The sequence below is a fragment of the Podarcis vaucheri genome (genome assembly GCF_965113315.1).
Source record: "Podarcis vaucheri genome assembly, chromosome: 11".
Taxonomy (NCBI): Eukaryota; Metazoa; Chordata; class Lepidosauria; order Squamata; family Lacertidae; genus Podarcis; species Podarcis vaucheri.
This window is the reverse complement of record NC_138749.1, coordinates 36177007-36193430: the sequence shown is the minus strand read 5'-3', so window position 1 is coordinate 36193430 and position 16424 is coordinate 36177007. Positions and strand designations below refer to the sequence as shown.

Sequence of the window (16424 nt, the reverse complement as noted above, 5' to 3'; positions counted from 1 at the left end):
ATTTTGTGCATAAATTCTTCTGGAATAAAAATGCACCAAAGAATTAGCTATGGGATGCCATTTATGAAAATAACATGCACAGTCCCGATAATATTCCATTTGAATGTAAGCTTCACATATATTATTGGAATCCAGCATTGAACTAAGTGAGCATTCTGGCAGTGCAAGGATTTCTGCTTGTGCAATGGAATTTTCTCTCCCTCTCCATCCTTTGTGCACCCCTTAAATCTGTTTCCTCAACCTTCGGCGGAAGATTTGGGAGAGAAGAGGAAGTCCTGTTGTGTAAGTGGGGAACCTTGCAATGACAGGAAGCCTATGCATACACTGAGGATGAACAAGCTGCTTAATGTTTGGCACTAGCATTTAAAAACTTGTGTTTTAACCATCAAAAAGATCTTTACAATGTATTCACTCCTTTTGCTTCTTCAGAATAGTCATTTTGGTCCTAAAACATTAAAAGATTGCCAAACTTTATGTTGTACGGTATATTCATTGGAACCTCCTCCTAAGCTTAAAACTGCCTCAGAAATAGGGATAGTCTAGGTCAGTTTTCTTAATTTTCCATCTTTCTGGAACACTACTAATCAGAGGGAAAGCCCTCCATGTTTCACCCTTAGGCCACCAAGCCTATCCTCTTGTGTAAGTTCAGGAAACAAAGGTTGGGAGCTGGTGGAGAAGACTTCTGGGGATGGTTGAGGACTACAGGGTTTGGGAGATGGGATTGCTTCAGTTCAAACTAGAGGCTTGAAAAGCTCAGTTGTCTTCTAAGGTGGGATTCTCAAGCCACCAAAGGACTTCCCTGGCATCTATATTGAGGACACTTTTAGGGACTATGAGTGAATTTACACTGGAAGCAATCTGTTAAAGGCACATCATTACTACAGGCAGGGTTGAGGAGACTGGGCACGTTTTCCCTGGAGGAGGAGGAGACTGAGGAGGAACCTGACAGTACCCTTCATGATAGCACCTGAAGGGCTGGAAAGAGGGCAAATTCTTGTTCTCTGCTGCCTCAGATGGCAGGATTAGATATAACCAATGGCTATTCTGGAGAAAAGGGCTCACTAGGAAGCTGTTAACATGAGAACAGTGCCACTATTCACAACTGTTCTTTGCTAGTTCGTGCTCTTAGGAGCTTGGACACTGAAATAATTTGTTGTTCCTTGGCTTATCTTCTCTAAACCTTGTCTAATTCTATTCTTTCCCTAAAACCCTTTCCCATCTAGGCCAAGCCTCTTCTAAGATGCTTCCTTTAAAAACCCAATCCATTATTTGATCTTTATTATTTGATCTTCTTGTTTGTGTCTATTCGGCCTTGAATGATGGGTATCATTAGGCTTTTGTTCCCTCTACCCCTTCAGTTCCGACCCTATCATAGTTGCATTTGATTTTACATTCAGAGTGCTTTCAAGGTCTCTCTCTATTTCAGTCACCTGCCTGACTCTGTACCTGCATTTGTCTTTGTATGTGACTGCACAAGCACTGGTGCCGTAGTGCTCAGCTTCATGTTTGAATGGAATGTCACTCAGTCCATGAAGGAGGCAGCAGGAATGTGACAATGGTGGTGGTGCTGGGGTTTCTGGGAAGCAGAAGCATCAATATGAGTTATGAATATGAAATAATATGAAATTTGGCAGCCTTCAGCCTCTCGGAAGGAGCTTCTATGCCTGATTTTTTTTAAAAAAATCAATTTCTGCAAAGAAATAAAAACATGATTGCAGCTGGAGAGGCACTTAACTATGCACCCAAAGTGTCACAGCTTATCTGAAATTACTTACCAGAGTGTGAGGTTTTCACATCCAAGTTGGAGTGGGTGCTGCTCAAAACAGTCTGGGGCAGATCAGCCTCCTATCCAAAGCACTGAACTGGGCCCTGAAGCATCCCCCCCCGCACACCCCTACTGGACAGCTGTCTATTGCGGGGCGCTCTAGCTCTGAATCTCAGGCACTGAGCAAAGGCTTGGACTAGATTTCCTGAAAGGGCCCTCACTTCAACTCTATGATTCACACTGATTACCCTATGATCAGCCTTGTCTTGTAACATTCACAGGGGGTGTCCAGTGATATTTTTTGCTGATACCCACGCAAAGAACTACTGTTATGTGACCCACAGCTACAGGGCTGCCCTTCACTTCAGCAGAGGGGCAGCTCTCCACGTGTAATCATGCAATCCCTTCTTTTATTGAAGTGAATTGGGAAAGATTTGTGGGCAAGAAAGCTCTACATGTGCACAGGAATACCTGATGTCACTGGGTTGAGCCCTATTGGCACAGTCCAAATATCAAGGGTGTCTGAGGGCAAGTACAAATGATAACCTAATCAAGGTGTAACGTAACATAGTGTGCAGTATCACTTGGTGAGCCAAACTCATGCCAACAACCTCAACAGCCCAGGGGGGTCAGAGAGCCAGTGTGGTGTTGTAGTTAAGAGTGCTAGACTAGGACCTGGGGGAGCAGAGTTCAAATCCCCCTGAAATCCACTGGGTGACAATGGGCCAGCTTCTCTCTCTCATAGGGTTGTTGTGAGGAGAAAATGAAAAGGGGGAGAATTGTGTATTCTAACTTGAGCTCCACAGTAAAAAGGTAGGATATAAATGGGGGGGGGGGGCGCGTTCCTGTCAAGTAGTGAGGATAATTTTATTACAAAAGTGCACATAAGCCAGGGAATTCTCATTGCCACTTGACGGAATATTGCAGATGCTGACATGTAATCAACATGTTATTACTATGTTGTAAACCAGAGGGATCGGGGACCTTTCTGAGGACCATATACTCTCTTGCGCAACCTCCTGGAGGCCACAGGGCAGAGGCAGGCATGCCCAGGAATTTTTAAACCCACCCACCCACTTCTCCAAACTCCATCCAGGTACGCAAGAGGCATTACTGCTTGCAAGGACACATTTCAGTCAGCTGAAAGCACCTGAGAAAAGCACAGAGCTTGGGCTGGTCAAGGGTGTGGAAAGGGGCCAGGATGTGTGGCATGGTTAAGAGTCCTGAGGGAAAGAGAGAGGACTTCCTTTGCCCCCGCCCCCAGGCCTGATGTTCCCCACCCTTGGTGTAAATGCTAGCTAGTATTGCCGTTGCTCTCAATGGGACTGGCCTGAATAATGTCATCTAATTTATCCCCTTTGCATATGGTTGAAACGTGACTACTGTGTTTATTAGGTAATCACAAGATTTTTTTAAATAAAAAAATCCTCTTGGGATTCTGGGGAGAAGTGATTTATTTTTAAATCAGCACTGGAAGGAACCCCCCAAAATACTGCTCCTCTTCAGTGTTGTGATCTGGCTACAGGGCTCCGATGCAATCCTCCCTTGTCCCTTGCGCCTTTCGGCAGCTGACAACATTTCATGCTAACAGGAAACCAACTTCTCCTTGGTGAGTGTACTCGTTTGGGAAGGCAAGAGAAATTAAAAGTAGACAGCAAGCAACGTCAGCTTAACTGGAGGAAAACTTGCCAGGGCTGGCTGCTAACAGCAGCATTCAGACTTGCTCCAAGGACAGAGCTTCAGGGACCCAGTAACCAGCCCAGTTGTATAACATGACAGAGACAGAAGCAGTCAGCATTCGGAGAAGTGAGAATGAAGCAAGCTGCAGGCCTTTTTTGTTTTTGGCATATATATATTTTTTAAAAGGTCTCTGAGTACAAACTGTAGCATGCACTTCATGACACGCCAACATCTGAGAGGGTGCTACGTCTGCCGAACAGTTGGGCAAGCCTCAGCTAATAGAACCATGTTGAAATCTTCCCACTGGAACAAGTGCTTGTGCAAAGGTCTTTTAGTGGACAGATGAGCAATAGGAGCATTGACCAATATGAAGCAGCCCAATCTGGTTTCATAGAGCAACTAAGCCCTTTGGCCTGGGCCATTGAGAGCTTTTCCATACAAATGAGAAATTTCAAAGTGTCATCCCTGCAAGTCACAAGCTGTTGACCCCCGCAATGCTGATCACTGCCAGTTCTCATGGTGGGCCAGGGACTTGCAGTACCAAATTGACTGTAGCACAAAGTCCCTGTTGCGGTTGCCCCCCCCCCCACTTCAGAGAGCATCCTTGTCCTCCATCACACATTTTAATTTTAATTCTTGGTGGTTTTTAAATACCGTTTATGATCTATGTATCTTATTTCTATACAATTCTGTTTCATTACTCTGGTATAATCTGAATACAGAGTGGCTATATTAATGAATGAAATTAATTAAATGGAATATTCTCGTTTGGCACAACAGGCATCGCTATAGTGGTAGCTCTAGTGTGTGTGCAATGAGAATTGCTGTTCATAACATGCCCCCAGAAAGGATTGTTATGAAATGCATCAGGACCAGTGTTTTTCGGAGGTGGCGGGGGGGGGGGCAGTACTCAAGGGTTCATTGTACCGGCACCTTTCCCCCTCTAAATGTTAAAGGTTACTTGCTGTAACAACTTCATGGTGAGTACTGGAACCCTTTTTTTCTTTTTATAAAAACAATTCTCAGGCCCGAAATAAAACCCTCCTCCAAGCACCTGGGATTGCACCCCCTCCTTTTCTTTCCTTCCAGCAGCAGTGCTTAAAGCAGCCATGGAAGTGTTTGCAACATCTTTATGCAGCCATATCAGGTGGGAATTCTGAAAAGTCTCAAGTCAAAGGGTGATAATAAGCAAGTCCTTCATTTCCATCTGCCTCATCACAAAAGGCATGGAGAACATGAATACCCCAGCTATGTTGCATTTGCATTCACTTCCTGTAGCATTCTGGGCAAAGCTGAAGAACATGCTGGCTTTCCCTATTGAGTAGATCTGTGTTTCATTGCTCTGAGGCTGCTGCGTTTCAATAGGTTGCTTTGTAGTGATGTCCAAACATCACTGCCATGTGGAGCATTTATGTTGAAGTTTCCCAGCTTTGAATCTTTTCTCGTCTTCCCTCCAAAAGTTTTTAAAAGTGGGAGCTTGACTTTTTTTTTCTGGGAGCAGGCCAACACAGCTTATTGCACACCAAGCTAAACACAGCCCCACCGGGCATTTGGGCTCTCAGGTGTTCACATACCAACCTTGCACAGGCAGGAGATACAGAAAGTTGTTTTGCTGGTGGGCGGAGGGGCTGAAGGGCTGCATTCAGCTCAGCAGATCACAAGCTGTGCCGGACTATTCTAGAAGAATAGACCTTCTTGTTTGTGTCTGAGGGTGAGTGAAGGAGTTCTCCAGTGTCTGACTTTTGTTGTTGCTCCTGGCATGTGTGAATGATACTTAAATATTTTAAGTACATACCCCTCAACCATCCTGATTTGAGCAGGACACCCCAGAATTACAGAAGCCACCCTGGCTTCTGATTGGATCCCAAAATGTCCTATTTTGATTCTTACGGCTTACGGCAGAGTGCCAGACCAAAATACACTTGTTTTTTTTGTCTTCCGTGAGTCACTTGGCTTCTGTAAGAACTTGGAACCAAAAAACGAGTGTCCCAAATTTGATCAGTGGGATGTTGGAGGGAATGTAAGTAGCTGTTTCTAACTGTTGTCAACTTGAAGCTTTCAGGGACAGGATTAGCGTCAAATAAAAGGTCATAAAAGCACAATTTCTCAAAAGTAAGCTACCCGGAGCTCAATGGAACTTACTAGGTTGATTTGCACATCATCATAAGCCAAACAATGGTTTATTGAGGTCATGCTGACTCCTGGAGAGGAGCCCACCCCATTTTGCTCCTCCTGGGTCCTTTTGGTTCAGCACAGCAGCCAAAGTTTGGCTTAGTGTGTGATCCAAACATGGGATCTTGGTTAAGCAGTCTCTCCTCCTTAATCACAATGCAAATAATCATATTATTCCTCAAAGTGCTAGATAAAAGCAATATATATTGAGCATTTATTATTACCATTCCAGCCTGCAATTTGCAGCTTCAGCCAGAATTGTTTCCAACAGAATGCCAAATGTGTGGACTGTCCTGTCCTAAATGGCAAAAGAGATAATGATAAATGCTTCCAGACAGCTTTTGGAGAGTGTCTTCAATGTGTGTTTACTTCTTAAAAACACCAGGTCACTATGATAATATTCCATTTTTTACAAAGAAAAGCTTTGTGGTAGCTTTTCTGCTTTGCATATTTGTGGAATGACTTAATATTGATTATTAGAGAAATTCTATAGTTTCTTATTTAAATATTGTTCATGTATCAAATTTTGTGTTTACCATGGAAAGTATATAATCTTTAGAGAGAATAATTACAAATTAGCAGGAGCTATAACCACAGCAAGTGGTTGTGGTAGTTATGTTGAAACTTTCAACTTTTGACAAATTTTCTTGTTACGGTGACACTGCAGAATTCTGAAACGTTGTTTTCATAACAATTGTATATCAGCAACTCGTATTCATAGCACTGTGGAGTTGGAATGGTCCAAAACACACAAGCATGACATTCATCCAACAGTGCACCTGTCCTCACTACACAGATCAATGTACGTAATAAAGGCTACAATGAGCCAGAAGCAGAGAGTAGGTGTACTGTCAGAAAGTGTTTACAGGACAAATAACTTGCAATGTCACATATTATTTAGATACTGAGCGCTTGGAGATTGTAAACAAAGCACTAACCCAGCACTTAGTGACCTTGACTGCTCCTTCGTTATCTTGGTTCATCTTCGTCCTGCAATACCAAGAACTTTGAAAGTTCTTCTTCTTTCTTCTTTCTCTGACCCACTAAGAAGATTCTTTACGTAACCATCTAAGCCACATCAGTACTCAACTCATGGCTCTCCTCGCGCCTTTCTCAAGGCATTTAGAGAGAGACAAGATTAATAGAGATGTCCAGATGGTAACCAAACTGCAGTGTACATCTAATAAACTTGCTAAACAAATTATCTGTATCATTTGCTCCCAAGTGGTGGAGGAGAATCGCATTACAGTGGTCCCTCGGTTGTCAAACTTAATCCATTCCAGGAGTCCATTCCTGGAACCATTCAGAAACCAAGGCTTCCTGCACTCAGTCGGAAGCCGTGTCTGATGTTTGGCTTCTAAAAAACATTCACAAACCGAAACACGTACTTCCGGGTTTGCGGCGTTCGGGAGCCAATTTGTATGGGAGCCAAGCCGTTTGACAACCAAGGTATTACTGTACACTTCCATACCTGATCAGTGTGCTAAGTTATAGCTGATAAATGCTCTTTATAGTCATTTTCTTCAGACATTTGCTTTTGGAAATAATGAATGCATGTTGGGTGATGGTGTGGCAAGCTCCAACCCTGATCTATTTATGTTCGTTAGAGAATCTGAAAAGAATACTTGAAAGAGGCTCTCAGCCATAATGAATATAGATTGGTTGAGGGGGTCAGGTATGTTGCCCACCCCCTAGGTGTGTGTTTTATCTCTAGAATTGCTTGAAATGGGCTCTGTATTCTTCTCAGTTGCAAGCTATTCAAAGCTGAACTGACTCATACCTGAAAACTCTGATGTTAAACAATAATTAAAAGAAAACAAGTAAAAGAAAACAGCCCATACATCAGGGGGTTGCCAACTTTTTGGGGCCAGTGGACAATGTGGAATTTGCAGAAAGTGCTGTGGGTACCAATCAGAAAATAGTGGCTGTGAGGGCATAGAATAACAGAATGGTGGCTGTAGAGGATGTGGTGTAACACAAAGTGGCTGCCACATCTAAAAAGGATCAGAAAAAGAGCCAGGAACATACAATGGTGCAGGCATGTCCAGCCATCAATGGAAAAAGGCACCTGCATCTGCCACTATAGTAACTACTCACAGGAAGAAGTTCTCTGGAATGGAAGGGAGGGTGTCCAGTCCTGGCATCCAAAGAAATGTGGGCATCCTTAAGTGTACAGAATGCCAATTGAGTGAAAATACAAATGCATTGTGGATTTTTCAGTGATAATTACTCAGACCTTTTGCAGACACTGCAGGGGATATTACTGGTGAGTGCCGGGCTGGCAACAGAAAGGTGTTTTCTAATAATCTGCAGGCAGATTCTTCAGGGTAAGATTATGTTTTACCTTCCTTGGGAGGAGAATAATACTCTTGTAGGGCAGAAAAAGTAAAGCAGAACATACCCAAAAAAAGAATCCATGGCATTAAAATAATCAGCGGCTCTACAAATGCAATAACTTTGGTAGACTGATCAGCCACACACACATGTCTCTATCAAATGGACTCTATCGATTTTTATTAGAACACCCATGCACATACAGGTTAGGTTTTTTAAAAAAAATTAGGCTACACTTGATGGAATATGTGCATCTAAATTAATGGGTTCAAACCCGAGCCAGGAGCTCAGCTCCTGTAAAAATTTACAGCCCTCCCTTTTACACACAACCACGAAAATCATGTCTGTTAATTGTCCATTTATAATTCACAGCATTCTAGTACACAGCTGTGTAGCAGTTGGGTCTGTTGGTTTGTTGGTTTAGTGCAAAAGAAAAAAAAATAGTTACAAAAACATGGAGATTGGAATAATAAAAATGACGTAGGAACTAGAGATGAGTGTCCGCTATGGGTATTCTTCTAAGCTCTACAATCTGGGAACTAACCATCGTGCCTCCGTCCTGGCTGCCGGGGCAGGACTCGGTGTCACTGATGTTGAGGCCTGCACCTGAAAGGAAGAGAAAGGATGATAACATTTGGGAGGCTCGGACATTAAAAAAGGGCAGTATATCCAGCAGAGAGCAAACCGGCTCTGTTCTTTTATTATTCTGCTACAAATATAGCTTCTCTTGGTCTGGATTTTTGTGCAAAAGAAAGAAGAGACCTCAAAGCTGTGCTAGAAACAATTTACAGCCCAGCGTATTTCTGTCCTGTGTATTTTGACATGTGCATCCCAGCTCCTCCAGGGTCAGCTAAAGCAGGGGCAGATTTAGGGCTGTGCAAGCAATGTGCATGCTCTGGGTGCTGAGCTGAAGGGGTGCCCAATCAAAGCAAGGCTCTGGGCTTTGGGAAGGTAGATCAGGCTCTGACGGGGTCCCAGAGTCCTCCTGTCTCCTTCCCAAGCCTCTTTAGCACTTTCCCAGCTGTGGGAAGGAGGTGACAGGGCTCTTGGTCCCTGACAGAGCCCTTGCACCTCTTTCTCAAAGCCGGGTGCATCCTTGCCTGCCTTTGGGAAGACAGTGTGAGGACAGGGGGAGGGGCACCAAATGTTGGCCTTGCACAGAGCACCATAATACCCAAGTCCACCACTGGCTAAAAAAATATATATGGTTTGCTGCTGTGGCAGGCAAGAATCTTATGCTGACCACTGATGAGATGAATTCAGTGGTTTCTGAAGGTCCCGTCAACTCAAAACACCGTGGGCCATTAATAAATTAAATGCTTCTTGTGTACCCTTGCAGTCTTTTCTTTCCTTCTTCCCCATCCCTCCTTGGATTTTTGTTTGTATAAACTGCAATTATAGATAACAGAAAGTTCTTTGGCCTTGCATATATAACTCTGTACAGCTGCGGTATTGCCTCTGTGAAGTTTTTAGGACTTGTGCTGATGGTGTATGTGAATGTACACAAACAGAATTACCCATGTCCTTGAAAACACAAAACAGAGGTGAAGTGACAGAATCCTAAAACGGTGCTTGATTGAAGTATAAATTTAAACTAGTTTATAACTGGATTAACTAGCATGGCTTGCCACTAAGAGCCCTGTGGACTGCAGCTTTGTGAAGATACTTCAAAACTGTTTGTTAGGGCCATAACCCCTTTGCAAGACTTCCCAGGGTTCCTTAACAGATAAGCAAAGATGAAAATAATACATGTTTGTGGTAGAAAATCCTCTAACTAGTTTCTCTTGTTGCAAGGTGTTAGTAGCCCAGAAAATCCTACAAGGGAAATTCCACTGCTTCTCCTAGCTTGGCAAATATTATTTTTGTTTAAGGGTTTGATTTTGAGGTGGAAAAACAGCACTCTTCTGTTTATTTCCTTGTGCAGCCTGGGATCTTTGTTCCTCCCGCTTGCTGAATCTTCTTGGAGCCCTCTAGCCTTTAAAGGGCAGGTCACGCATAATGTGCAGGCAACCCTCCCAATGTGAAAGGGGTTTAAGTTCCTCCAGTTGTTCGTACTGCTTCGTCCAAAACTCCTCACCCTCTCTGCCCTAATGGACTTTTGTTCCTGCAAGGAAAACACCTGAATGAAGAACAGGACCTCAGTGTGTGAACAATGCCAATAGGGATTTCCCAGATGGAAATAACATTTCTTGACAAAGCTTGGCCCAGGCCAGCAGTAGCTGAAGGATTCCTTCCACCAGCATTACATCAAGATGAGGATTGGTTTGCTAGGTTCATGCCTCTAGGAAGTTTCTCTACAGGGAGGGCAAGACCCATTAGGATGATGGTGGACGCAGCTTCAACAGTGCTTGAATTCTTCATGAATGACAACAACCAAAAGCAGGTGGAACAACTCGGCTTCCTCTCTTCACTGTTTCTTCTGCAAGTGGCACAGACAGATTACTGCTGCCTAGGTGAACACTCTGTGCTCTGGTGTCAGGAAAAGCAAATACAGCTTTTAAAAAATTGCCCAACCCCTATCTGGGCATTTCAAGACTTGCAATCCATATTTATTCAGAAGTGCGTGCAAGCATAATTAAACATGGTAATGCTAAAAGAGATTAATGCCAGGCATTACTTTCCAGCAAAACCAGTTACAAATGACCAAGGGCTACAGAGGTACGATGGACTGGGCAGCATCATTCCTGCTGCAAATCCACTGTCTTCAAAGGTGTAGTCCTTGCAATAAATCTGGCTCGCTGAGTCCTGCCAATGTGATGCTTTCAGGATACCAAGTGTTACCAGGTTTTCATTTAGAAAACAATTTGTGAAATGCAAATCAGATGGGAGACTGGCAGGGATTTCATTCCAAACAGGTCTTTCTGCTGCCCAGCAATACTCATCCCTCCTTTTTTCTCCAGGAATGACCAAGTGACTCTTCAAAGAAAAATATTTTAGGAGCAGAGGAGACATGGGAGGTGATGAAGAGGCTCTGAGAGAGTGAATGGCTGGTTTCCAAAAGCAGATACAACTGTGCTGCTCCAGAGGGGATAACTTGAACCAACCTTCAAATGACAAGAAGGGCGATTCTGACTAAACCTTAGGAAGAACTTTCTGAGGGCAAGAACTGTTCAACAGTGGAATGGACTCCATCAGAAGGTGGTGGACTCTTCTTCGGTGGAGGTTTTTAAACAGGTCGGGTGGCCATCTGTCAAGGATACTTTGGCTGTGATTCCTGCATTGCAGGGGGTTACACTAGGTGACCTTTTGGGATCCCTTCCAACTCTACAATTCGATGATTCTATGACTAAGCCACTACTTGGAATCAGTTAGAGGAAAACAATGAGTCTTGAAACAAGATAGATGAAAAAGTTTTATAGAGGTAATAATAATAATAATAATTTATTATTTATACCCCGCCCATTTCGCTGGGCTTTCCCAGCCACTCTGGGCGGCTTCCCCAAAAAATATTAAAATGCTATAATATATCAAACATTAAAAGCTTCCCTAAACAGGGCTGCCTTCAGATGTCTTCTAAAAGTCTGGTAGTTGTTTTTCTCTTTGACATCTGGTGGGGGGGCATTCCACAGGGAGGGCGCCACTACTGAGAAGGCCCTCTGCCTGGTTCCCTGTAACTTGGGGAAACACCCCGACGTATATGCAGGATCATAAGATGAGGGGATTGTGCTCTCTGGGGTAGAAAACAGTGGAGTGTTCAGACATCTTGGAGAAAGGCAACTCTTAAATCAAGCCTTCTTGTAAATAACCACCATTTCTGTAAAGTTATATTTTGGGGTGCTCCAGAAGCCTGTTGGCCTCAGATTCCATGGCATTTTTGCCTCTCAGATGCTGCCTTTTCACTTTCTTTTTAAATGGAAGAGCTCAGTTCAGAGAAATGAAATGAATTGGTATCTAAAATAAGGCTACAGAAAAGGTCACAGTGGGACTAATATGCTATAGCTAGCTGCTTTTGGAGTCAAGAAGGAAAAGGCATTTCAGTAAGATGACAAAGAACATCTACTGCAGCAAAAGGCTGTTTTGACAAGAAGGCTTACACAGTTTGAGGGACCCAGAGCTGCCAGATAATCTGTTAAAGAAAAGTATAGGAACTTTATGTAGAACCATAGTTGAACTCCTGATGGAAGTTTATTAAAAAGTAACTTCCTTTAAACACAGGGTGTTTCAGAAGTGTCCTACTATGAAATTTCCAGAATTAACTGCTGCTAGCCACCACCAAAAAGCACAGCCCAAGGCCAAATGGAATAGCCTGGCATGGCTCATTTTATACCACAGTGCTAAGCATGCTTATGATGTGCTTAAATATCAAACTGCAATTGCTACATCTGCAGGATCTGAACCTTTAACATGTTTAGGATGTCCCTTTATTTTATTTATTTTTTAAATCCCAATATTTAAAAACTAGTTCTTAAAAATAATAGTAACAACATTGTGTTGGAACACAAACAGGTCATCAAACAGCGAAGCACCAACCTAAAATATTTCAATGCACAGCTGCTAAGAAAACTATTACAGAAGGCTAAGAGTTCAATGCGACCAATTTGTTATCAGATTAAAGCACATTAGTCCTCACAGGGCTATTTCATGATTTAATACTGGGAAAGTAGATTCCTTGGCCTGCATGTTTCCAACAATAATTATGAGGTTTGTGCTTCATATTCCCTTGCTAATTTTGTTAGTCCAGTTTCTTTATCAGCTCTGCCCATCTTGCAGTACCAAAACGGAAACTCTGGGATCGGAAGCTTACTTTGCTTCCTGCTTTGAACTTGAGTGCTAATCAAAAATGCACTGAGTTTATCATGGTCCCTCACTTTGTTTGAAAAAGTTTGTGAGACCAGCTCAAGGAGTATGAAAGAGGTGGTTGCAGAGATCTACACAATCTTATTAGATTATCAATTTAGGGAGGGCTCAAACAACTGTGAGAAGCTGATATTCAGGGGACTATTTTTTTCTTTCTTTTTTCTGTGTGATAACCATTTTATTTCTGATGGAGAATGGACAGCTTTGTGACGTGCATCCCCCTTTAAGCCTATATCCATTAAAATGAAGGAATCCGTGTTAAAATCTGTGCATCAATGGCACTGGACATCTGTAAGACCTCATTATATTAATAATTCCTTATCACCCATTTGTTGAAGAAGATGTCAAAATCTTGGTGCATGGTTCCCTCTCTGGTGGGAGATTCCAGAAGCACAGACATTTTGGAATGCAGTTATTATAATCCTTAGTGATCTCCTTCACAGAGACATTGAAATAAATCCTTATTTAGAAGGTGCAACAAGGATCTCCCTTGTAAGAATCTGACAAAACACCTCCTTGTGGCAGCATGCATGGAGCTGGGCTTACATTGGAAAGACGCAGGCTGAAGTACCGTCCACCAGTGGTATGACAGGGCATAGAACTTGACTTTGACTGATAAACTTACATAAAGCTGTAGAGTGAAGACTGGAGAAATAATAATTGATTTATATTTATTTCTTTTATTAACTATAACATGGAGGGACCTAGATAGAACTCATACATCTTTTCGGCTGGTATTATTTTTTGTCTTATACATATCTTATACATATCATGTCTTATACATATCACGACTGTATTTTGCATTGTACCTGGTGACTAATATCCATTATTTGTATTGTTTCATGTTATTTGTAATAACCAATAACACACACACACACACACACACACACATAACCAATAACACACACACATATAAATATAAATAGGGAGAGTGCTTCATTAGCAGACCCAACAAGGTGCCTGCAGTGGCAACTGCTGCCTGAATGGATCAATAAGCTAATTCCAATACTCAATATACTCTGGCTATTCAGCATTAGATCTCACCATGCTCTTTCCACATCTTTCATGTTGTGCCCAACATCATTTATAAGTTACTAGCATCACATGCATTCTCTAGCCTTATTCATATATCACTTGTGTGTACCATGGAATCAAGAGTTGGGCTGTATTTTTAGTTGACTCTGACATCCCAATCATGTGGAGTCCCTACTCATGAGCAGGAGCTTGCACATTGGAGTTTCTTTACTGACAACCACAAGCCACATTCAGTTGTGGGATGAAGTTGCAGGCAGGCCTAAAAGTGCAGCCCTGCTCCTGGTTCAATGCAGCATTGTCCTATACAGTTGACCCTCCGGATACGAACTTAATTTGTTCCAGGGGTCCGTACATATCCCAAAAAGTCCACAACATGAGGTGCCACTTCTGCGCATGCATGCAGCGCGATAGAGGGCTTCTGTGCATGTGCGCGCGGCAAAACCCAGAAGTATACACTTCCGGGTTTGCCATGTTCGCAACCCGAAAGTTACGTCACCCAAAGGTAAAGTAACCTGAGGGTCCACTGTACGTGAGTCACATAGGAATAAAGCTTTTGTACGCATGTCTTAATCCCAGCTTATTCAATAGGCAGTATAGAAACTGCTTTTCTTTTAATTTTTGAGGGTCTACTAGCACCTCCTTGTAGGTGCCCTTGACAAGGTGTTGAGCAGGACTCCTCCTCCTCAGATGTGAACACTTTGGGACCAACAATGATTTTTAGCTGATATGACTGACTGACCTATACATACACGTATTTGCTCTTGCCTACATTCAGGTGGAGAAGGTAATGTGCAAACTGGAAGTACCGTGCTAAATGAAATTGCCACAATCACATTCACAACAGCCCTTTTGGAGTTGGCATGACTTGAATCAATGGCAAGCAATTGTGAGGTCTTCTTTAGCAGTCTATGTGCCTCCTGGGTATCCAAGCAGCCCCACCAGCTCCTTCCTTGTTGTCACTCTCACTCATTCTGGCTGCTCCTGGTCCATCCTCTCTCTCTAACTTTCTCTTCCTGCCTGTAGCCACCCCCTGTGCATCACTTTTGGATCCCACTAAGATTTAACTGACTTGGACTGTTTCATGGCCTCCTTCAGCTGTGACCTCATGCTTCGTAACTGCTCCTCTCACTTTTTGTAGGAGCTGCCTGGATCCTGTAAGCTTTGAACTGTCTGTCCAGAATTGGCCCACATGATTGATCTTCTGCTTCAAATATTTATTCCCCTTGATGGTGTTTTGGTTCCTGTATAACTTCTTCCACACAAATGCAAACAACAATGAACCTGAGGGCATTAGTGCAGGAAATTTGGGGGCACTGCTATAAGAACCATTGCCTTAAGAACACAAGTTCTTTCATACATGCTAAAGTTTACCTTGAGCACTTGAGAAAATCCATTAAACATTCCAGACTAGCTTAGTGTCCTGACTCTTGTAGAATGAAAACAAAAAGCTTAATGCTTTTTCATTCAGTTTGTTTTTAAGGTCTTTAAAATAATCTGCATATTAACTTTAGCACAGAAAATAAGCATTTGTGCTAAAACATTTTTCCCCACTACAATTTGATTTGCCAGACATAATGCATTAGCAAAGAGCACACTTGATCTTTAGAAAAACCAGTTGCATTCCAAAGCATAACATGTGGGCTTCTGAAAAGAAGAGAGATTGCACTTACCTGTTTTTAAAGCAAATATTAGATCATCGAACTCTTGTGATTCTTCATCAGCCACTAAGGAGCCGCTGCTGAACCCTCCCGGAGTTGCGTAGGCACTGCCATTCTGTGGGCTCTGTTTAAAGGCAGCACTGGCCTGGCTGCCTGGCCTTAGAGATGCCCTCTCCCAGTCTGCAGGCATCTTTGGGAAAACATTGAGAAAGAGGCAGGGGATTACTCTCTGCATTATAATTTGCAGGCGTCCCTCAATCTTTTAGTGATATGACTAGAGCAGGGATAGGGAACTTATATTGGATAATTAAAAAATTCCTTTTAAGGATGATTTTTAGGTCATTAATGGCTGTGGCCTTACTGAAGTTGTTTTTTTTTTTAATGAAGCTAGCTAAATGATTTTTGATAGATTGCAATTTTTATTTCCTCTCTGATATTTTAGTGGTTTTTGGCTGCCTTTAATGGACTATGGTCATTTAAAATACTTTGGACAGGACCACTAACAAACCCTATCAGCAGAAGTCCTGTGCAGGGGCTTCTGCAATGGGGATTTCTTACTTTCCTCCCCACTGATACCATGCCCCCCCCAAGTTGGTTTTGAGAGGGTCAGGAGAAGGCCCACCCCCATCCACAGCTCACAGGTGGAGGAGAGACTGTTCCATCTGGTAAACTGATATGAAACCTCTGGAACAGCAAAATGTTCAATTCCACCCTTTACAATTTTGTGTGTGTGTATGCTAACTATTACTAGCTGCCTTGAGCACACTAAGCCCAGGTATGCATAAATGTTTTAGTGAAAAAGAAACCCAACTTTTGTCCAAGCTACTATTACTACTAATACTACTAGACAGGCAGCGTTGAACAGCAGTTAGGTTTGGACTTGGCTATCTGAAGTTCAAATCTCTGCTGAAATGTGAAGCTAACTCAAAGCCAACCAAAACATTATCTTTGATTGAACTGCCTGTTGCAGAAAAAAATGCAGG

General features: G+C 42.7%; 1 protein-coding gene across 2 annotated transcripts in view; it reads right to left on the bottom strand.

Moving 5' to 3' along the window:
- Positions 1–8103: 8103 nt before the first annotated feature.
- ADGRV1 (adhesion G protein-coupled receptor V1) overlaps positions 8104–16424 on the bottom strand; it is a 247800-nt gene continuing 239479 nt past the window's right edge. For both annotated transcript variants that reach the window (XM_082191331.1, XM_082191332.1), the window contains 2 exons: positions 15454–15631; positions 8104–8557 (listed from right to left, as the gene is read on the bottom strand). In XM_082191331.1, coding sequence (XP_082047457.1) covers positions 8439–8557; positions 15454–15631 — 297 coding nt within the window. In that variant the 3' untranslated portion in view covers positions 8104–8438. The remainder of the gene's footprint in view (positions 8558–15453; positions 15632–16424) is intronic.